A 19,786-nucleotide genomic window follows, 5' to 3' on the forward strand; every position below is an offset into this window, starting at 1 on the left:
TAAACTTCTCTGTGTCAAATTTTCACTCATTGTTGTGTTGTTATGCTTGAGAAAAAAAAGAAAAGAAAATCACACGCATTGGACGAAGAGGTGAAGTGAATTAACAAAATTCAGAGAATCTTCAATATTAATGATTTGTGGAATAAAGCACGGCATAAGGCTCTCAAGCAGTAAATAAGTAATACAGTTATCAATTATGCATTCCATTGACAAGGACTTGTCTGGCAGAAACCAATTAGCTGCCTTTGCAATGGTGAAATCTCTAGTTACCTTGGTATCCTGGTAAACAATTTGATTAGCTCTGAAAAAAAGATCACTGCCTGACAGTCCGTGATCAAAAAACACAGGCTGCTACGTCACAAAATGAGTATAGGCTACTTATTAACCTGAGAAAAGGTTTTCAGGTCACATAAGACTATTTGGAACTTGCTGTATAACAACAATCCTATGATAAAATATTTTATGAAAAAATGAAATTAGAAGTGTTTTTTTGTAGGGATTCATATTTAATCCAGGAAAGTAATCCGAAATGTTATCAATATCAGAAAGGGCATCCAATTACAGCAGTCATGGCATTTCCCTGCTCTATCAATTTAGCAACCCGAGTGCTTTCTCCTCCACTTGGTTTCCATGGCAACACATCAAACAACAATTGTGAGACTGGGCAATCAGCCAGTCGCGGCTAACTAGATTTTTAAACCCATGAACAACAAATTACTCTTAAAACGAGAGACGCAAATTACAACAACTTGACTAACGGATTCCCGATTAAATGCTCTGCGCTTATCTGGACATCGGCCCGTTTGTTAGCAGATCTTTTGTATCATTACAAACTAATCCAAGGCTAGCAAGTAATTTGACCAGAGTTCGTGAACGTTGGCATCGTTTTAGTTTGCTGTCATGTCTGGCACATCAGGTAGAGCTGTACTTTCTCAGCCTCCAACTAAAACGATTGTCGTGTACAGGAATGGGGATACTTTCTTTCCAGGACGAAAGTTTGTCGTCAACCAGCGACATGTGTCAACTTTTGGCAGTTTTTTAAGCTCTGTCACACGCGGAGTTGAGGCTTCTTTTGGAGCTGTGAGGAACGTTTACACTCCGAGAGACGGTCACAAAATATTTGACCTGGACAGTTTGCAACATGGGGAAAGATACGTTGCAGCTGGGGGAGAGCGTTTCAAAAAGCTGGAGTAGGTACCTTGTAATTGAGAAGCAATTTGCGATGATGACATTTCTTGAATTTATTTGCATAATTATTAGTCAGAATGGGAAGAATGACTGTACAGTAGGGTTACTGTGTATTGAAGGCTACATAATAGTTAGGCTAAACCTTGAGATGTATTGTCAGTCAACAGATGTCTTTTGCATTCCAGTTATTTTCACATAACAACCAAGAAACCACAGAAAAAGAAGAATGAACAGGTATCAAGGCCAGACTTACTATTTTGTTGTCTGCTTTATCATAGACATAGCTAATCATCTTGTGTTGTGCTGAAAATGCACCATCTTTACCCTGTCCTTCCATGCACAGATCCGGCCTGTGGTTCACAGCAGGATAGTTGTTCCAGCTCGTTGTCGAAAAATTATTAATGAGTCATGCACAATCAAGTGAGTATTGATTTAAATCACCCCATACTGTACTTGTATTGTAATTGTTAGGTTAGAGTACTGTACTTCATGGAATAGTAGAATATTGATAATTATGTATCCTATTTGTTACAGCTTTCAGTGTAAAATGTTACATTAAAATAAATTAGGCTTTAAGTTAAGCATACGTTTTAGCCCTAATACGAGAAATGAATAATTGGCAGACATCATGTTATTATACTATAATAAGTGTCATGTGTTGTATATTTTTTAGTGTTTTTACCAATGGAGATTACATGGGTCCTCCAGCTCGGATACTCATCCCAAAGTATACTCTCACAAACTGGGAGAGTGTTTTGGCCATGGTGACTGAGAAAGTACATCTCCGTACAGGGGCAGTGCACAGGTAGGGGAGCAGTTTGACTGGCCATTATGTTGCATGATTGCTACAAAGAGACAAAATACAAAGGCTCCAATACAGTTTTTCTCCCCATGGCCTTGCTTCAGTTTGAAACTACAGTGCCCTCCAAAAGTATTGGAACAGTGAGGCGAATTCCTTTATTTTTGCTGTAGACTGAAAACATTTGGGCTTGACATCAAAAAATGAACGTGAGACCAGAGATCAACGTTTCAGCTTTTATTTCCAGGTATTTACATCAGGATCTGATGCACAACTAAGAAAATATCACATTTTGTTTGAATCCACCCATTTGTCATGTGATCAAAAGTATTGGAACAGATATACTTAAAACATATTTAAGTGAATAAGACTTAATATTTAGTTGCAAATCCTTTGCTTTCAATAACTGCAGCAAGTCTGTGACCCATTGACGTCACCAAACTTTTGCATTCTTCCTTTTTGATGCTTTCCCAGGCTTTCACTGCAGCCTCTTTCAGTTGTTGTTTGTTTTGTGGGGTTCCTCCCTTCAGTCTCCTCTTAAGCAGGTAAAATGCATGCTCTATAGGGTTTAAGTCTGGAGATTGACTTGGCCAGTCTAATACCTTCCATTTCTTGCCCCTGATGAACTCCTTTGTTGTTTTGGCAGTGTGTTTTGGGTCGTTATCTTGCTGCATGATGAAGGCTCTGCCAATCAGTTTGGTTGCATCTTTCCTTAAATTGGCAGACAAAATGTTTCTGTAGACTTCCGAGTTCATTTTGCTGCTGCCATCATGTGTTACATCCTCAATGAAGATTAATGAGCCCGTCCCAGAAGAAGCCATGCAAGCCCAAGCCATGACATTACCTCCACCGTGTTTCACAGATGAGCTTGTGTGTTTGGGATCATGAGCAGTTCCTTTCTTTCTCCAAACTTTAACCTTTCCATCACTTTGGTAAAAGTTAATCTTTGTCTCATCAGTCCATAAAACTTTGTCCCAGAATTTTTGAGGTTCATCTCTGTACTTTTTGGCAAATTCCAGCCTGGCCTTCCTATTCTTCTTGCTAATGAGTGGTTTGCATCTTCTGGTGTAGCCCTTGTACTTTTGTTCATGAAGTCTTCTGCGAACAGTAGATAGTGATACCTTCACTCCTGCCATCTGGAGGTTGTTGCTGATCTCACTAACAGTTGTTTTAGGGTCTTTCTTTACAGCTCTCACAATGTTTCTGTCATCAACTGCTGATGTTTTCCTTGGTCTACCTGTTCGACGTCTGTTACTTAGTACACCAGTAGTTTTCTTCTTCTTCAGGACATTCCAAATGGTTGTACTGGCTATGGCCAATGTTTCTGCAATGGCTCTGATTGATTTTCCATCTTCTCTAAGACTCACAATTGCTTGTTTTTCACCCAAAGACAGCGCTCTGGTTTTCATGTTGTTTACACCTCTGAATACAGTCTGCATAGACAAAACCTATCTTACCCAATCTGAACCTGAGTGTAGACATTCAGTGGTATTTATTGATTGAATAATGTATGTAATAGGACACACCTGGGCAACAAAACACACCTGTCAGTCACATGTTCCAATACTTTTGCTCACGTGACAAATGGGTGGGTTCGAACAAAAAGGTGATATTTTCTAATTTGTGCATCAGATCCTGATGTAAATACCTGGAAATGAAAGCTGAAACGTTGATCTCTGGTTTCACATTCATCGTTTGATGTCAAGCCCAAATGTTTTCAGTCTACAGCAAAAATAAAGGAATTGGCCTCACTGTTCCAATACTTTTGGAGGGCACTGTATATTTAGGATGAGGTAGCCTTTTATTGTATTGTGGCGTAGATATTTTTGTTTACAATATAACATTTGACGTTCTCTTCAGGCTGTGTGCTGTAGATGGAACTCCTCTGCAGGGTCCTATGCAGCTGGAAAACAACCAGTATTATGTAGCTGTGGGAGCAGAGAAGTTTAGGTCGATACCATACTACCACTGGGTCCCCAGCAAAGGCATCATCAGGGACTTCAACCTGCTGGGTCATGGGTGAGACAAACATCCTTCCCTCATCTGTTAATCATACAACCCCTAATCTGTCACCATTAAAAATCAGAATTGGATGAATATTTTGGTATGAATCCATCATGCCTAATGCTTGTCCACTTGTATTGAATTAGTTGAAGACCCTCTCGCTCTTGCTTTGCTTTGTATTCTTCTGAGTCAGCAACAACAGCCTCCCAGCCGTCAGGAAAGGCCGGTACTCCAGGAACGTGGTGAGTGCCCTGCTGCAGAATCATGTAACACCTAACCTAGACAAGATATCCATGCAGTTGCTGGAAACAGCTCAGTGATTGCTAAGTTATTGCTTTTGTTCTCCTAAATTCCTACATATTTGTTCAATCTGAATATTGCTTTAACACCTCAGCAGAATACAGTTGAAAAGCATGCCTTCGCACACAGCATTTCAATTAACATTTCCAGCGGAGGCGTGAGTCTTGCCTCGTGTGATTGGTTATGAGACCGTCCTATCATCCATCACTGTCTGTGGGAGGCATTGAGTTACCATAGCCTTCCACTATGAGGGGTAATCCCCATAGTACCAGCCTGGCCCACTTGATCAAGCACAGCCAGCCTCATAGACTCAACATATTCACCAAGGGGCCGTGCATTGTACCAGAACCAGGACAATTTGTTTTGTGATTAGGTGAGACGGTGAGAGAGTCAGAGATGAACAGGTACAAACAAGAGGCGTAAGAAAAGAACATGCCCACTCAGCATGCTTAGACCGAGATAAGACTGGTGTGAGATAACCTAGCCTATCTATTTGGTGTCTGATTGTTCTAACCATGAAAAATGACAGACACCATGACATATGTCAATGATCAGATGGAGAGAAAAAATAAACTGAAGTACACCTTGTGATTGAAATGTCTTCAGCGTAAGAAGATTAAAAAGCAGACTACTTTATCTGTACTGCACATACACAATGTCAACTGTTATCACCCCAAAAGATCTAATTCCTTTAATTAGTCACATTTTGGACTGTGTAGGGACCAATGGGGAAGCATAATGTATGCCGTCATCAAAAGGAATAGTTAGACATACGGACTAGTGGCGACATTTTATCTTTGGCCAGAAGGAGGAGACAGAGACAGCACAATGGCCGTCACTTGTCTGAGCTATTTGATCCACTATTACTCATTCACTGTCTGGAACAGCTCTTCTCCAGCACTCCTCTTCCCTGATCACTCATGAATTCATAAACATGATTTGACCAGTTAATGAGGATCTTTCACAGAAAGATACACGGGAGGGAAATTGCTCAGTGTAGCTGGATATGTCATCAGTTTGGCTTACTGATTACACGTGTACATTTATAAGGGTCACGTCCATCATTAATTTCGATTTGACCTCACAAAACAACAGCGGTCTGATGTGAAAGGCCTGTAAAAGCCTGCTAACGTGTCCGTGGAGGCTGTGTAAAACGTAACCTTGCTCAGCAACCTTGCTGGGAACGAGAGGTGTCCGTCTGGCCCCGGCCTGGGACTGGGACAGCTGCTGCAGATCAGATCAGACACCACACTCCGCAGCACACAAAGCCCTGCGGAGGGTAGAGGTACTGTACTGTTGCCTCCATGCTACATGCTCTTTTTACAGCCTCGCAAATGGAGGTGCTGTTTGTGGTGATGAGACTGTATGGCTTGTTTTTTTTTCCATAGTGGGCCAACGGAGGTGTGTAACTTGTGATCAATGTTTCCTGTATGCCTTCTTCCTTGGAGGATGTGAGGGGTGCTGCTATCTATAGATCTGTTGATCTCATACTGGATATGGATGGTGTGGCTATAGTGACTCTATAGTGACCAGAGGAAACCGGTGCTCTGATTCATTTCCTGTGTTTGGCGCTGCTGTTTGGAGACACTGGCGCCTGGCTCACACAGTCGCCTGGGCATAGGGCATCTCCACAGACAACCCTCAGTCTGACATCACCCATGATGCCCGCCCTCCCCCCCCCCCTCCCGCCCCCCATCCTGACATCAACCCAAACTCTTCCCGTCACAACACCTCTGCTCCCCTCTGACCTCATCCAGGGTGGAAGAGGCGATACCCAGCCCCAGAGGAAGGCTACGCCCTGGCCGCTGCCTCCAAGTCTGCCCATGGAGGACCAGACCCAGGGAGGGGCTCAGTGATACCGCTGTGCTGGGGTTAGCGGTGGGTGGCTGGCTCTCTGGACACCCTCCCCCCCACTTCACCCATGCTATCATATCACAGGCAGTGTCCTCCCGATGACTCCTCCACGCTGCCACTTGAGAGGGCCAGAGATTACACGCTGCTGCCCGTCTCCCCCCGAGTCTCTCCCCGTCTCTCTTTCTCTGTCTCTTTCTAAACTCTCGATCTCTCTGTTTCTCTCTCTGTTTCTCTCTCTCTGTTTCTGTCCCTCTCTCTGTCTCTGTTTCTGTCTCTCTCTTTCTCCCCCTCGCCAGTTCCTGATAGACATAGCCGTCGTCCCCACAGGACACGGCAGATATGTAATGCGGAACAAGGAGCAAATGACTTCAGCTTTTTCCATGGCGGTATTCTCTCAGTGGTGCTGGTACTGTTACTGTACTCCCACTGCTCCACAGCACTGCCCCCTCCCCCATACCTCTCCCCCTCCTCCACCCCCTCTCTCCCCTCTCTGGAGGGGCACGCTGTTGATTTAAGTGAGAACTGCAGTATTTACTTTTTGCTATGAGGCTCCATATGTAATATGGTGTTTGTTTGTTGATAGGTAGGATGGATTTTGTTTGTGATTGTGGACTTTGAGATATACATAAACAAGGATGGTGCTGTGCACATCACTCAAAACCAAATTAGAGGGTTGAAATTGGATTAACAGCATGACACTCCCACAGTCAGAAGCACTTTTGTCTTTGATCTAGTGGCATGGACACCACTCAGTGAACTCTATTTCAACTTTCCCTAACAGAATATCCCAGGCAAAAACTTCTTTGTGTTGTTTTATTTTTCTCCCTCACCAACGGCTGTATAAAATTCAAAAGAATATCAACACACTCTGCCGTTGCATTAAAGAATGCAAACAAGAGAAGAAACTCGCTCTGCTAGTCCCTAGACTCTGTGTTAGTGTGCTTGCTAACACCATTGCCTGCAGTGGGTTCTGGTGGAAGCCTGAGATCACTACACAGACCCTGGAGCCTGCCCTGGGATCTACTGGAGCAGCCACAGTACAGAGCACTGCCGTTGAAATGATGGCTCTCTGGCCATCTCTCCCTCTCTCCCCCTGTCTCTTTTTCTCGGCCTCTACCCCCTTCTGTCTCCTCTCCCTCTAAGGGGAAACATAGCTCACCTGGCTACCCACTGAGGGGATGAACAGTCTGCAAGGAGAAAATTGCCTTTTGTGGGAAGCATTAATTCAGATGTGTACCCTGCTGTCTGAACATCACTCTGAAGTCATCTTCACGCTGCTTTCTGCCTCTCTCTCCTTTTCTCTCTTTCTCTCTTTTCTTCTCTCTCTCTTTCTCTCTCTATGTCTCTCTCTCTCTCTGTCTCTCACTCTCTCCACCCTTCTCTCTCTCTCCCTCCCCCCCTGTTTTCTTGCCATCCAGCCTTTTTTCCATCAATAACCATCTGCTGAGGAATAAGTTATTCCCTGCGACTCTCCTTTCCCTTTAAGCTTGTTTGGATTTTCATTGTTTGATCTGGCTTGATAAATAAGACGAATGCAGTTAGAAATTCATGGCTGCCCCATTTCATCAATAAATGATTAGTTTGCTGTGTTCCCTGGTGATTGATAGGTTGTGCACAGGATGCATTGGAACCAGATGAGTTCAATACATTGGAAGTAGGGGCGGGAGAGGTAGGTGGGTGGGGGGGAAGACTACAAAGCATATCAGCTCATGAAAAATTGAGGTCAGTGGAAAATGTAATAAGGGAAAAAGAAGGCTTGAGAGAATGAAAGAAGGCAAGAACAAGTTGTGTACTAAAAGCACATTAGGTGTAAGACCCCACCACAGTGTTTTGTCTCTTTAAAACAACAAAAACCGAGGCTGATGTATCGCATTGAAATCCAAGCAAAGCGTCTCGATTCACAGAGCCTTTGTTTTTCTGTAGTTTGCTCACCCAGGGTTTGTGGAGGACACAGCCAGAGGCCAGCAAGCAAGGCAGCAGAAGGACTCTTACTTCTATGCCAAGCCTGAAAGAGCTAAACAACAGAAGCAGGTGTCCAGAATACCACTTCTCCTCACCACGGGGGGTAAGCAGAGCTACTATATAAAAATGCTTCCCAATGTTACATGTGTGATTTTCCACCACCTCCTCCTTTCTCACTCTCTTTGTGATATGAATTGGACCTGTTGTTTTTTTCTCCATCTTTTTTGTATTTTGTTTAGCACTTAGAGTGTATGTGTGTGTGTGTGCATTCTATTCTGTTTGTGTGCCTGTGCATGTCAGTATTTGAGTGGAGTGCTAGCAATAGGAGGTACAGGTACACCGAAGAGCTTTCTCTGAAATCACCTGCTCTCCAATGTCCGACTACATCAGAGAAACACATTTTGCACCTTTGAGAGAATGCAACTCTTTGCCGTAAATTTCAAACTGAACAAGAGTTCAAACCTCCATCAAGCCCTCTAAATCATAGATGAATTCAATCGGGCCATTTTGTTGAATATGTATCCAGAAAGGCTCGTTAACTGTGCCAGGAAAACAAAATGCTCCAATTTACTCCTGATGGGGGGGAATCAAAACGATCATAAGTTATTCATCACAATAATATAGACTGGAGATCATAAAGCTGACAAAAACAGTCTCTAAGATTGATGGTATTTAGCGTTGTGGCAATTATGCGGTATGAATGTGATATATAGTGGATACAATACACAGTAATTGCACCGATGCCTCCACCAGCCAGCTGTTCAATACATGTTACACCGTAGCCGTGTGTGTGTGTGTGTGCGTGTGTTGGTGCACGCGTGTAATGTGTGTGTGCCCGGCGCCTGTGAGTACGCACCGCCGTTCAGAGACACCATGACATCATAGGAGGAGCGGCCAAGCTCCCGCAGCTCTGCCATCGCTTCACACGTTCCAGCCGAGCCAGCACTCCTTCCTGGTGATGGAGTAGAGTTTCCGCCGCTCACGCTGGGGCCCGGCATGAGCAGGGTGACTGTCTGTCTGCAGGCCCCTTCTCCTCCCCACGTTTCCAGACCCTTTTTGGACACTTGATCATCCCCGGTGGCATGAGCTCCCCTCATAAACTCATTACTAATGGTTTAAGAAAAACGCGGGGAAAATCCATAGCCTTCTTCTTAACTCCATCAGTGTGTGGCGCAGGGGGACGGTGGCTCTCGGAGCGCTGTTGTTGGCAAGCAGGAGCACAGGCTTTGCCTGTGGATCACTTTCATCACTTGTCTTGATTCTGAACCTGATAGGCGCTCGGATCGCATCCAAATCTCATCTCCGTGAAACAGAACACATCACGCCTGCCCACTGTCCGTGATTCACCTGGGCCCCCGGGGCCCACTGCTTGATATTCTAGAGACAACCTTTTTGTTTAATCACTGATTATCAATAGTACTTAGATGGGACTTCGGGATGGGTCCAGTAATTCTGTTTTAATAATAGATCTCCCAGAGTCACAATACCTTGGTTCATTATTCACGTCCCCCTTCTTGAATCCAGCGACCGCCGAGCAATGTGATTTGGTTGACTGCAGTGTGCAGAGTGTGAGATCCATATTCCCCAGGTGTGGTGAGAGGGACCAGCCAGTGTCAGGGACCCGGGGACAGCAGAGGGTCTGTACAGGCAGGTGGACCACATTGGTGGGAGAGAGGCCTCGACCCTCAGTAACCTTTCGCTCTGTGTGTGCTTCTCTCTAAATAAATAAATTGCTTGACAGGATCATTGATCACCTCTGAAGTCGAGGAAGCGAAAGGGACAGTGTGTGTGTGTGTGAGTGTGTGTGTGTGTGGAAAGTGGCAGGGGGACTGCCAGCAGTAGGGGTAATTGTGATTAATCCCTTTTCTCAGAGGGCAGCGTGTTCCGAGCGAAGCACAAGCGGAGGGAGACGGCGGGAGCCTGCGAGGTGCAGGAGGATCACCAGGTGAAGGTGGACTTGCCAATTGATCAGGTAAAAGCGCAGCCTCGCGCTCGCCCAGTGAGCCTGAGCATATGGCCAGGAAACAATTAGGTCAAGGTTTCCCGTTCAGTCTAGTCCTGGACTAAATGCTACATTCAATAGTCTTTAGAGACTGTAGTCAGAAGGTCACTGTGCGAACAAGATGTACACATGTAGAATTTCAATGGCTGTTAAACACAATAACAAGCTCCCAGTATGAGAACCACCCCATCTTGTGTGTTTCCCCCCTAACCCCCACACACACACACACCCTTCCTGTCTTGCCCCACTCCAGGTTGAGGCCAAGGTAGTGGATGAGGAGCAATACACTCGCAGGTCATCCAGACCAGGCAGTGGAGCCCAGAGCCCTTACAAGACCTTCCTCCAGGACTGCAACACCCCCAGCACCAACAGGCCTCTGTCTGCCAGCTCCAGGATGGTAAGCACTGGCATAGGGGGGATGAGTAGACCTATTGTTTTGGGGCACTTCAATAATTACAAGCTCTCTCATTTCAAGGAAAACCTGATTAAAAAGAAGGGTTCTGGACCATCAGCTACATGCTAAACAGTACAGGCATAGTGACCTTTTCTTGTCTGTTTCATTTTGTATACGACTGTCTGTGTGTCTGCCTGTGTGTCTGCCTGTGTGTCTGTCTGTGTGTCTGCCTGTGTGTCTGTCTGTGTGTCTGTCTGTGTGTCTACCTGTGTGTCTGTCTGTGTGTCTGCCTGTGTGTCTGCCTGTGTGTCTGCCTGTGTGTCTGCCTGTGTGTCTGCCTGTGTGTCTGTCTGTGTGTCTGCCTGTGTGTCTGCCTGTGTGTCTGCCTGTGTGTCTGTCTGTGTGTCTGCCTGTGTGTCTGGCAGGAGTCGTCAGGAGCAGGGGAGGGCCAGGAATCAGGGAGGGGCACTGGGCTCACCAGCTCCAGACACGGAGGACTCAGGTCTCCTCTTCTGGCAGAGACCCAGGTACAGCATCGTCACACACACACACACACAGTTGCTCCCATCACGCACGCACACACCCATGCACACACCCATGCACACACACTCACACACACACAAAGCAGGCAGCAGGCTTATCTGCAGCAGGATGCTTGTGGCTCAGCTACAGCATGAGCGTGCAGACCAGCAGAGAAGACTGTCTGATTCATGTCAAGCAGCGACCATCACCAGTTACTCTGCTTTCATATCTGTGCCTTATTCTGTTGTTATGTGCCTGGTAACGAATGGAGCACCGCTGTGTGTACAGATGTTTTTGCATGGATGGGGGCTTTCCAGAAATTACACTCATTTAAATACGCTTATTCTGCTCTAATAATCCTCAAGAGGACGTAAAACGAGCCCCATAATGGTGATAGAACACACAGAGTAGTTTGGTCATATTACTATTACTCGCCGTTTCATTCAGCTTTGAAAATAAGAAGATATTGAGTCTGATTTAAGCAATGAATAAAACTGAACATTTCTTTGTAATGAAACCAGGTCCAAGCAAATGAAACTGCACCACAGGGAGATATTTCGGTGTTGCAATGATTTCTGCAAAGGCATGCACTTTTGCAATAAAGATATTCTTATTTGAATAATTATTGACTTCAGGGGGGATACTTATGACCCGGTTAAAGTCCTCATCAATAGTCTAATTCATTACTTATCGCTTTGAAGCCTACATGGATATTGCTGAATCAGAGTGTGTATAGATTGTTGGAATGACCATTAGGTAAGCAGTACTAATGTTTTCTGATTCCGACTCAGCTCATTTGAGCAGTCATCATCACCACCGCTCCAAACCTCTTTTGATGGGAGACAGCTACTGAATTCAGTAGGATATTATGATTGTGGTATTTAATTTACTTCATATCCCATCCCATATTCAATAGAGCCCAGACATACTCCACGACAGCAAACACACTGTAAACTCCCTAAGCTCTGAATACTCAACTGTTTTGGAAACCGATTACATTAAAGTTTATAAAAAGTTTAAAGTTAAAGTAATTTGTACAATCTATTATAGATTGCTTCTATTAATTGTATGTTTATTTTTTACTGCTTACATATGTTATGACTTAAATAGTTTGATGTAATGAGTTTTCACAAATGTTTGGAGCAAACGCCTTATCAGAGAAAACAGTGTATCAAGTGGTATTCAACATTACAAAGTTGCGCCTCCATAGGCTGACGATTGGATAGTCTGATGTGATTAAAAAGGAGTGACTTGCAATTTTTCAAAATGTCACCGAGGGATAATTAAGGTATTGTAGCTGCACTTTTATGTGTCTACCTTTATTAGAGCTATTTATGGAAGATTTACTGAGAGTGGAAATGATGGCAGGTGGGGACTTTGAGCAAATTATTTGGCCAACCAACATACAACCATTACTCAGCCCCCCCGCCCCCCCCAGTCCTGTATGGAGAGAAGCAAACTGTTCCTGCGTCTCTCCTGCCACCTCATCATGTACACTGCTGGGAATGATAATAAGAGATATATGTACCTCTATGACTCATAGTTTGAACTGGGTTTGAATAGATTGCCTCCCACTTTGGCAGGCCTTGTGAAATGCACCTCTCATGCTACTGCTGCCGTTTATACAGTGTATTGATGACCAAATTCAATTACATGATTGCATTCCCAGCCAAGCGTCCTGCCTCTGTTTAGATGATTCATGGTTGTGGGGTTGGGATAGTGAATAGTTACAGTGGTGAGGTAGTGTGATATTGACCTGGCCACACAAAGTAAAGAGTTATGAGGAATGAGCAGAGCTGGCTGGCATGGCTGTCTGGGGCTGGCCGTGTCTGTCTGCCTAGCCCAGCAGGCAGACCCTGCATGGAGGCTGGGGACATCTTAAGAGCCAGACGTCTCCTCGTAAGGCGTTGATTGGCATTTGTAGTGTTTCTGGATTGATCTCGTGAGATGAGGCAGTAGTTCTTTAATAGTCCATCTAGAGCTGGAAGTCACTGTGTTTAGCTGTGCACTCTGCTAACCAGTTAGTGTACATCGTTAGCCTTTCTCTTGTTTACAAGTTGGAATGTGTTCATGTGGGAATATTAACAGGCTAGCTGTGGTCGGATACGCTCAGAGTTAGGGTTCAGGCAGGAAGACTCAGTAGTATTTACTTGATACTTTATTCACACGGTACAACACATCATTGTTACAATTGATTTGGCATTATGGTTCTGCTTGCATCGGCTCCCTGCCGCACCCAACGGAGACACCGTCTCGACCTCCGAGCAGAGAGCAGCGACGCATTCCCTCTACGACAGGAAACACATAACCAAGGGTGGAGGCCGGGGAGGCAGAGGCAGCAGATTAAACAGAAAGCAACCTGTGTCGCACTAGCAAAGCAGAGTGCAGCGATATCCTGATTAAATAGCCCGCCCTGCTAAGAAGGTGTGCCCCTACTGCGTGATGACGCGCTGCCAGTGAGGCGCTGCTAGTGAGGCGCTATGTCTCGCGTCCCCCTGCATGAACCAGCTCTGCTTGATTGTTTGAGTTGGTTTGATTTCTGTTTACTACTATTGTTTGTTTTGATTTTACGATATAGACTGATTTATCAACCAGTCAGCTAAGCATTTTTTCTTAATTAATATTGTTAGAAGTGCCAATACAACTAGGGATGTCTGATCAATCGTCTTCCTCTCCTTAAGAATTTTGTGATAAGAAATCAGATAGTTATTGATCTGGCCATCGACCTCCCCTATTCTTTACCAATGCAATTTCTTTTCATTTGTCTCTGACAGTTTTGTGGCTTCTATTTCCCCCAGCTCTGGTTGGTTGTTTCAAAGGGCCCCCTCTCTCTCACGCAAGGTCAACTATAATCAACCCCAGACAATGTCACCAGCCTTTTGCAACAGAAGACTGGTCCTCTGGGCTTTTAGGACCTACTGCATTATACCATTCAATTACTGTTCATTAGCCAGTGTACTGCCATTAATCAGACTGAGATGTTCTTCTAGTCCTCAGAAGGGACATTGAACCAGCAGGAAAAACACTGTCTGTTTATCCCTGTGTCCTGTCTAGGGTACACACTGAAGCACAAAGAAGAAGACTGCAGGGAACCTAGCTATCTATAATGTGTTTCCCAACTCTACCTCTTTCCCTACCTCTCTCTGTCTCTCTGTCTCTCGCTCGCTCTCTCTCGCTCTCTCTGTTGTTGTACCTCTACCATATCTCTGAATGTAAGGAAGGGAGGGTCTAGGGTGACATATAGTGCATGTGCGGAGTGGGATTAGGAATATGATCTATCACTCTGAGGAGAAAGCTGACAGATTTACTGAATCAGGCCACATATGCATTGAATATGACTAGATGATGATAGGACACTCTGATTTATGTTGCAAGGAAACTAGAGAGGAGGAGGCTTCTTCAAAGCAGTACGGGATACGGTCACGGATGTCCAAGTTCTTCAAGGGTAAGTTCATCAAAGCATTTAGGCCTAGTAGTGCTAGTTGTAGTAGTGCTAGTAGTGGTAGTAGTAGTAGTAGTAGGAGTAGTAGTAGTAGTAGTATTGGTAGTAGTAGTAGTAGTAGTAGGAGTAGTAGGAGTAGTAGTAGTATTGGTAGTAGTGGTAGTAGTAGGAGTAGTAGTAGTATTGGTAGTAGTGGTAGTAGTAGTAGTAGTATTGGTATTGGTAGTAGTGGTAGTAGTAGTAGTAGTAGTAGTAGTAGTATTGGTAGTAGTAGTAGTAGTAGTAGTAGTAGGAGTAGTAGTAGTATTGGTAGTAGTGGTAGTAGTAGGAGTAGTAGTAGTATTGGTAGTAGTGGTAGTAGTAGTAGTAGTAGTAGTATTGGTAGTAGTGGTAGTAGTAGTAGTAGTAGTAGTAGTATTGGTAGTAGTAGTAGTAGTAGTAGTAGTAGGAGTAGTAGTAGTATTGGTAGTAGTGGTAGTAGTAGTAGTAGTAGTAGTAGTAGTAGTGCTAGTAGTAGGAGTAGTGGTAGTAGTACTAGTAGTAGTAGTAGTAGTAGTAGTAGTAGTATTGGTAGTAGTGGTAGTAGTAGTAGTAGTAGTAGTACTAGTAGTAGTAGTAGTAGTAGTAGTAGTAGTAGTAGTAGTAGTAGTAGTAGTAGTCATCGTAGTAGTAGTAAGAGTAGGCTGGTAATAGTATAATAGGAATAGTGGTAATAAAGTAGTAGTGGTGATAGTAGCAGTGTAGTAGTAGTAGTAAAAATAGTATTAATAGTAAAAATAGCAGTATCACATTAGCAGTAGTAGAAGTACCAGTACAGTAAAGATAGTCGTCGTAGTAGTATTGCTAGTAATAGTAGTAAGAACAGTAGTAGTGTAGTAGTAGTAGTAGTAGCAGTAGCAACAGCAAAGCCCGGCCTTGCGTCGACTCCCCGCGCTCCTTGCAACACCGTTGAGCCTAATGTAGACATAAAGAGACCACTAATACACTTGGCATTAGTAGCTCTCGCTCACATGTCACCGGATCCACGGCCTCCACATCTGGGACAGCTTCTCAGGCTGATGGAGAACATCTGGTCCAGGGCCTCCACTCCTCCCTCGCACAGGACTTTGTCCAGTATTAAAGGCACCTGCACATCAAGGTGTCTCCTACCAAGCCCAAGGATTACTCTCCACTCTGTACTAACCCCCACCACTCCCCTGTCATGCTGCCGCCTCGGACAGGCCAACAATTACATGTGACTCATTATAGATTTAAATGAATTCAAAAATGTTAGCAATTGAAGTGTATAAAATTGAACAATGACTTTCCAAAGCACACTGTACGCCCATCTCCTAATCTGAGAAACATACTGTTGAATGATAACAAGGAGTCCTACAATACTTGTACCAGTAATGGAAGCATGACATTTTTCCTCTGGGAGTGGATGTGCCTTGCACTTAGTTCAGGCAATTTGGCTCTGATTGGCTTGAAAACATAGGCTTCAGGCTGCTACCGCTCAGCGTTTCCAGGATGTTCTATTGTCCCAGGGAGAATTCCATAGGTGACTAAATAGAGAAGGAGCTGGCTCTCCAGGTGGTTATTACTGTCCTGGCTCTGAGACCTGTCACGGTGTGACACCAGGAAAATCACTGCATCCTGCTCTAACAGCAGGCAGCCACCTCTCCCCTCCACTCTCCCCTCCCCTCCACTCTCCTCTACCCACCTCTCCTCCACTCTCCTCTCCTCCTCTGTTCTCTCCCCTGTAACCCCCATACTGTCAACACACTGGGCAATCTCACAAGCAACAGTTAACACTGTCTTATTTCCATTACACACAAAATGGAGACATGCACGCACACAAACTCTCTTTATATACTGAATGGACCTGGGGTCTGTCGTGTAGATTGTCAGTGGATGGAAATATGGCCCCGTAAAGTTCTGCTCCCCCGCCTGAATAGAAATGCTCACATTAGGGGGTCCCAGTTATCAATCAGCGCTTCAGGATATCGGTGTGGCTCCACTCCACCCCTGTGTCCCTGTTCTCCTTATGCACACCACCGCTTGTTTACATCTTTCTCACTGGGTTTGAGTGGGTCTGAATAAGGGCTCGTATTCACTGTCACAACCAGCACAGATCTGTGGGCGCCACTCCAGCCCCAGCCCGACTGAAGGGCCTCAGGAATGCAGTCGAGGGGAGGATTTAGAAATTGTGAAGGAAATGCAAAGGGATCACCAAGTCTAACGGAGCCCACCACTGCCTGCTTTCCATCAGCATGTCCCTGTCCATGCCAATCCTTATCCTTGATGGGAATTTTCCAGTTGAGGGAAATAGGAAACCTATTCGCAAATGTAAATCTACCTTCAAAGTGTTTGCAGGCAGGTTTTGATTAGGTATGGCTTCCTGTGCTGGTGGTGTCGTGTCGCGCCTCCCGCGGAACGGGCTGCAGAGACAATGTTGTTGTGCTCTCTCAGTTTGCTGAGATTCTCCTTCAAAAGTTATTGGCAACATGAACAATGGCTTTGTAATTTATGATGTCTGTTAGAGCTGCTGACAGAAGTTGTAAAGCATCTTGATTGATTGGTGATATGAGATGTGTGCATTCACGGTATATTGTCCCCTGCGTGCGCATTCTACATGCGTGCTGCCGTGTGGCTGGGTGTGTGTCACGGATAAATTATTCCCTGCACCAAATTAATGTGTTGTAAATCACTCTAGAAACTGTGGGAGTAGGGCCTGAATGACGACCTTTACGGCTATTTGACTTTAACTCTTATCTATGTTAATCACTTCTCTATAATGCCGGTGTGAAAACGTCATATCCATGAAAGGTCGTTGTTGTGTGGTACACAGTAAGCCCAAAACATTTAGGATTTTACTAGGCAGAAAAAATAGTCTGTAAATGTACTTTCTTCCTTGCAATTCTAATGTAACACTATCCCCTTATGATTCTTCCAGAGAGAAGTAAAAAATGAGCCGGAACCACAACTGCATGATTTTCAGTCAGGTGAGTGAGCGGTGAGTCACTTTGAGTCTGATGAACTTGTGATGAACTTGTGATGAACTGAAACATTGTACATTGTTGGCTGCTCCACGGCCAGGGTACAGTGTGCAAGTTCCCCATGCAGTCCATTTGGAAGTGTGATGAAAGGTTGAGAGAAGATATTAAATGGTAGTGAACCCGCGGCACAAAAGGCCTCCTGATATCCGTGACAGATTGGTAATTGCATGTTCCATGCATGTTTGAGCAGACAATACATTTCAGGATGCGTTTTATTCGAACTCATTCATTCCGCTCGGGCGCTAGTTCACACTCTGATACAGTAGGTACCCCCTGGGGATGGGGAACTTGAAGGAGAAAAGAAAACCTTTGTGAACTATAGCAAAGTTGGAGTGAAAACGTACGGTTTTACTTCTCATTCATCACATCCATGGCATAAAAAACCTTCAAAAGGCTGCTCCACACTCCAGCACTGCGTTTTTAACACGGAAAAATAATAAGTTCCAAAGACGCTCGTGTGGAGAATGAACCATTGTGATGTGCGGAGAGAGGGAGAGCGAGAGAGAGTGAGACAGCAAGAGAGAGAGAGAGAGAGAGAGGGTGGGTGGGTGGGAGAGTAAGCGAGAGAAGAGAGAGAGAAAGTGCGAGGAGAGGCGTCTTGCCCGCGTGTGATCTTCTCTGCCGTTCTGACAAGGGGCCCTTATGAAGAGCTGAGAGCGCCACTGCCCAGTTACACATTAGCTTTGATTGCCAGTTTGCTCTGTTCCTAGCCACGCTTTGAACCACATCACTAGATGAAAGCCAACCTTGTCCGGCGTGTCCACTCCACACGCTGCTGTTGCTTATTTTCTTCAGGCCCCATCAGGGGCTTTGTAGACTTTTTTTTTTACATGCCGGGACGTGATGTATAATTTATCATACAATACATCTCAAGACAGCGCCCATCTCTGCTACTATTTTAATCTAATCTCCCCCTTTTACTTTTTTTCCCCATTGCGTGTCATGTTGACAGACAGTGTGGTCAATCTATGTTACCACTAAGGTATGCCTTTGTTGTGTTGGGATGATGTTCTTTGATATTTTTGGCCCCTGTGGCACCGAATGGAGCACCATGCTATGTCTCTTTCTGCACTCCTCGTTCTCTCTCTTTCCCCTCCCCTTTTTGTCTTTGTCTCCCTCTTTATTTTTCAATTTCTTTCTCGCTATCTTCCACTCTCCCTTTTCTCTTCATGTCTTCAACCTGTTTTGTCCATCTACGTCTGTCGGTTTGTGTGTTTTGTTCTTCTTGAATCACTCTCTCTGTCCCTGCCGTCAGATTTCTTGGAGCCGGGGCAGGGCTGGAGCATCTGACAGACGCCAGGACCTCGCGCCCCCCTCAGTCACCAGCGGCGGCTCATCTAGAAGATGAAACAGTGTTATAAACCAAATAAAAATGTCTTGCCTTTTGACAGCCCAGCCGTGGATATATGGCCTCTTATTTCAAGAATATATTGCATAATTATGTATGGTTATGAATATTACATGGAGTCTCACACTGAGCGCATGGTAAGATGCCTAATTGCGGAGTTTAATTATTAAGAAGCAAAGGTCCTGTGCGGCTTTCTCGAGAAGCACTTTTGATAAATTATTTTTTGTAGTTTTCTGATGAATTATTTTGGGGGCTTGCGCCTAATCAGCAGGCTTAGTGGCCAGTGTAACTGCTCTGGAGAGAGACTTATCTGCCCGTGGAGAGGAATTACTATGCTGATTAAATCCACTGGAATCAACTAATAACTTAATGATATTGGAGTGGATAAAAAAAAGCACTCGGTGGGCTCACAGTGGTGGCCATTAAGAACATAGAGGCATGGTGATGAGTGGAAGGAGGGCTGTTGACGATGACCCCATAGCGCCTGTTTAATTCCTCTGTGTGACATGGAGAGAACACTGTTGAAGATCTTAGTAGACAAGAGCGTGTGGTGACTCCAGCACAGTGGAGCATCAGTCCTACAGTCCTGTTCATATGAAGCACTAATAGACCTTGTAGCAATGAAGAGGACTGATAGAACGACCCAAACTACCTTGTACCGATCATAAATAATCATCATTACAAGATATGGAAGCCAGAGTGCAATAAGTACTTTTTTTTATCAACAATGTTCTCATTAACTCAGAGGAGTTCAGAGTGTTATTCCCAAGGATCTGAACAGTGCATAAACAGCATACCACCTGAAATCACACAATCTAGCCAACAGAAATCGTCCATAGGGCCTCATGTTTTATTAAAGGCAATAAGAATCATTGACCCGCTTAATTTTAGTTCCATGTTGCACTGTGAGTGTGAACAGTTTCTTAACTTCAC

The 19,786-nt window shown here is 44.6% G+C and overlaps 1 protein-coding gene across 1 annotated transcript; it reads left to right on the top strand.

The window, feature by feature from the left end:
• The first annotated feature begins 640 nt into the window (after positions 1-640).
• On the top strand, positions 641-18,899 carry LOC124466422 (doublecortin domain-containing protein 2C-like). Its single transcript, XM_047018258.1, has 12 exons — positions 641-1,190; positions 1,374-1,422; positions 1,532-1,608; positions 1,862-1,993; positions 3,848-4,006; positions 4,185-4,233; positions 8,069-8,210; positions 9,979-10,079; positions 10,363-10,506; positions 10,929-11,030; positions 17,403-17,451; positions 18,761-18,899. The coding sequence occupies exons 1-12, from the start codon at positions 901-903 to the stop codon at positions 18,793-18,795; spliced, it is 1,329 nt and encodes a 442-aa protein (XP_046874214.1). The 5' UTR covers positions 641-900; the 3' UTR covers positions 18,796-18,899.
• The last annotated feature ends 887 nt before the right edge of the window (positions 18,900-19,786 follow it).

Source organism: Hypomesus transpacificus, chromosome 3, assembly GCF_021917145.1.
Source record: "Hypomesus transpacificus isolate Combined female chromosome 3, fHypTra1, whole genome shotgun sequence".
Lineage (NCBI taxonomy): Eukaryota > Metazoa > Chordata > Actinopteri > Osmeriformes > Osmeridae > Hypomesus > Hypomesus transpacificus.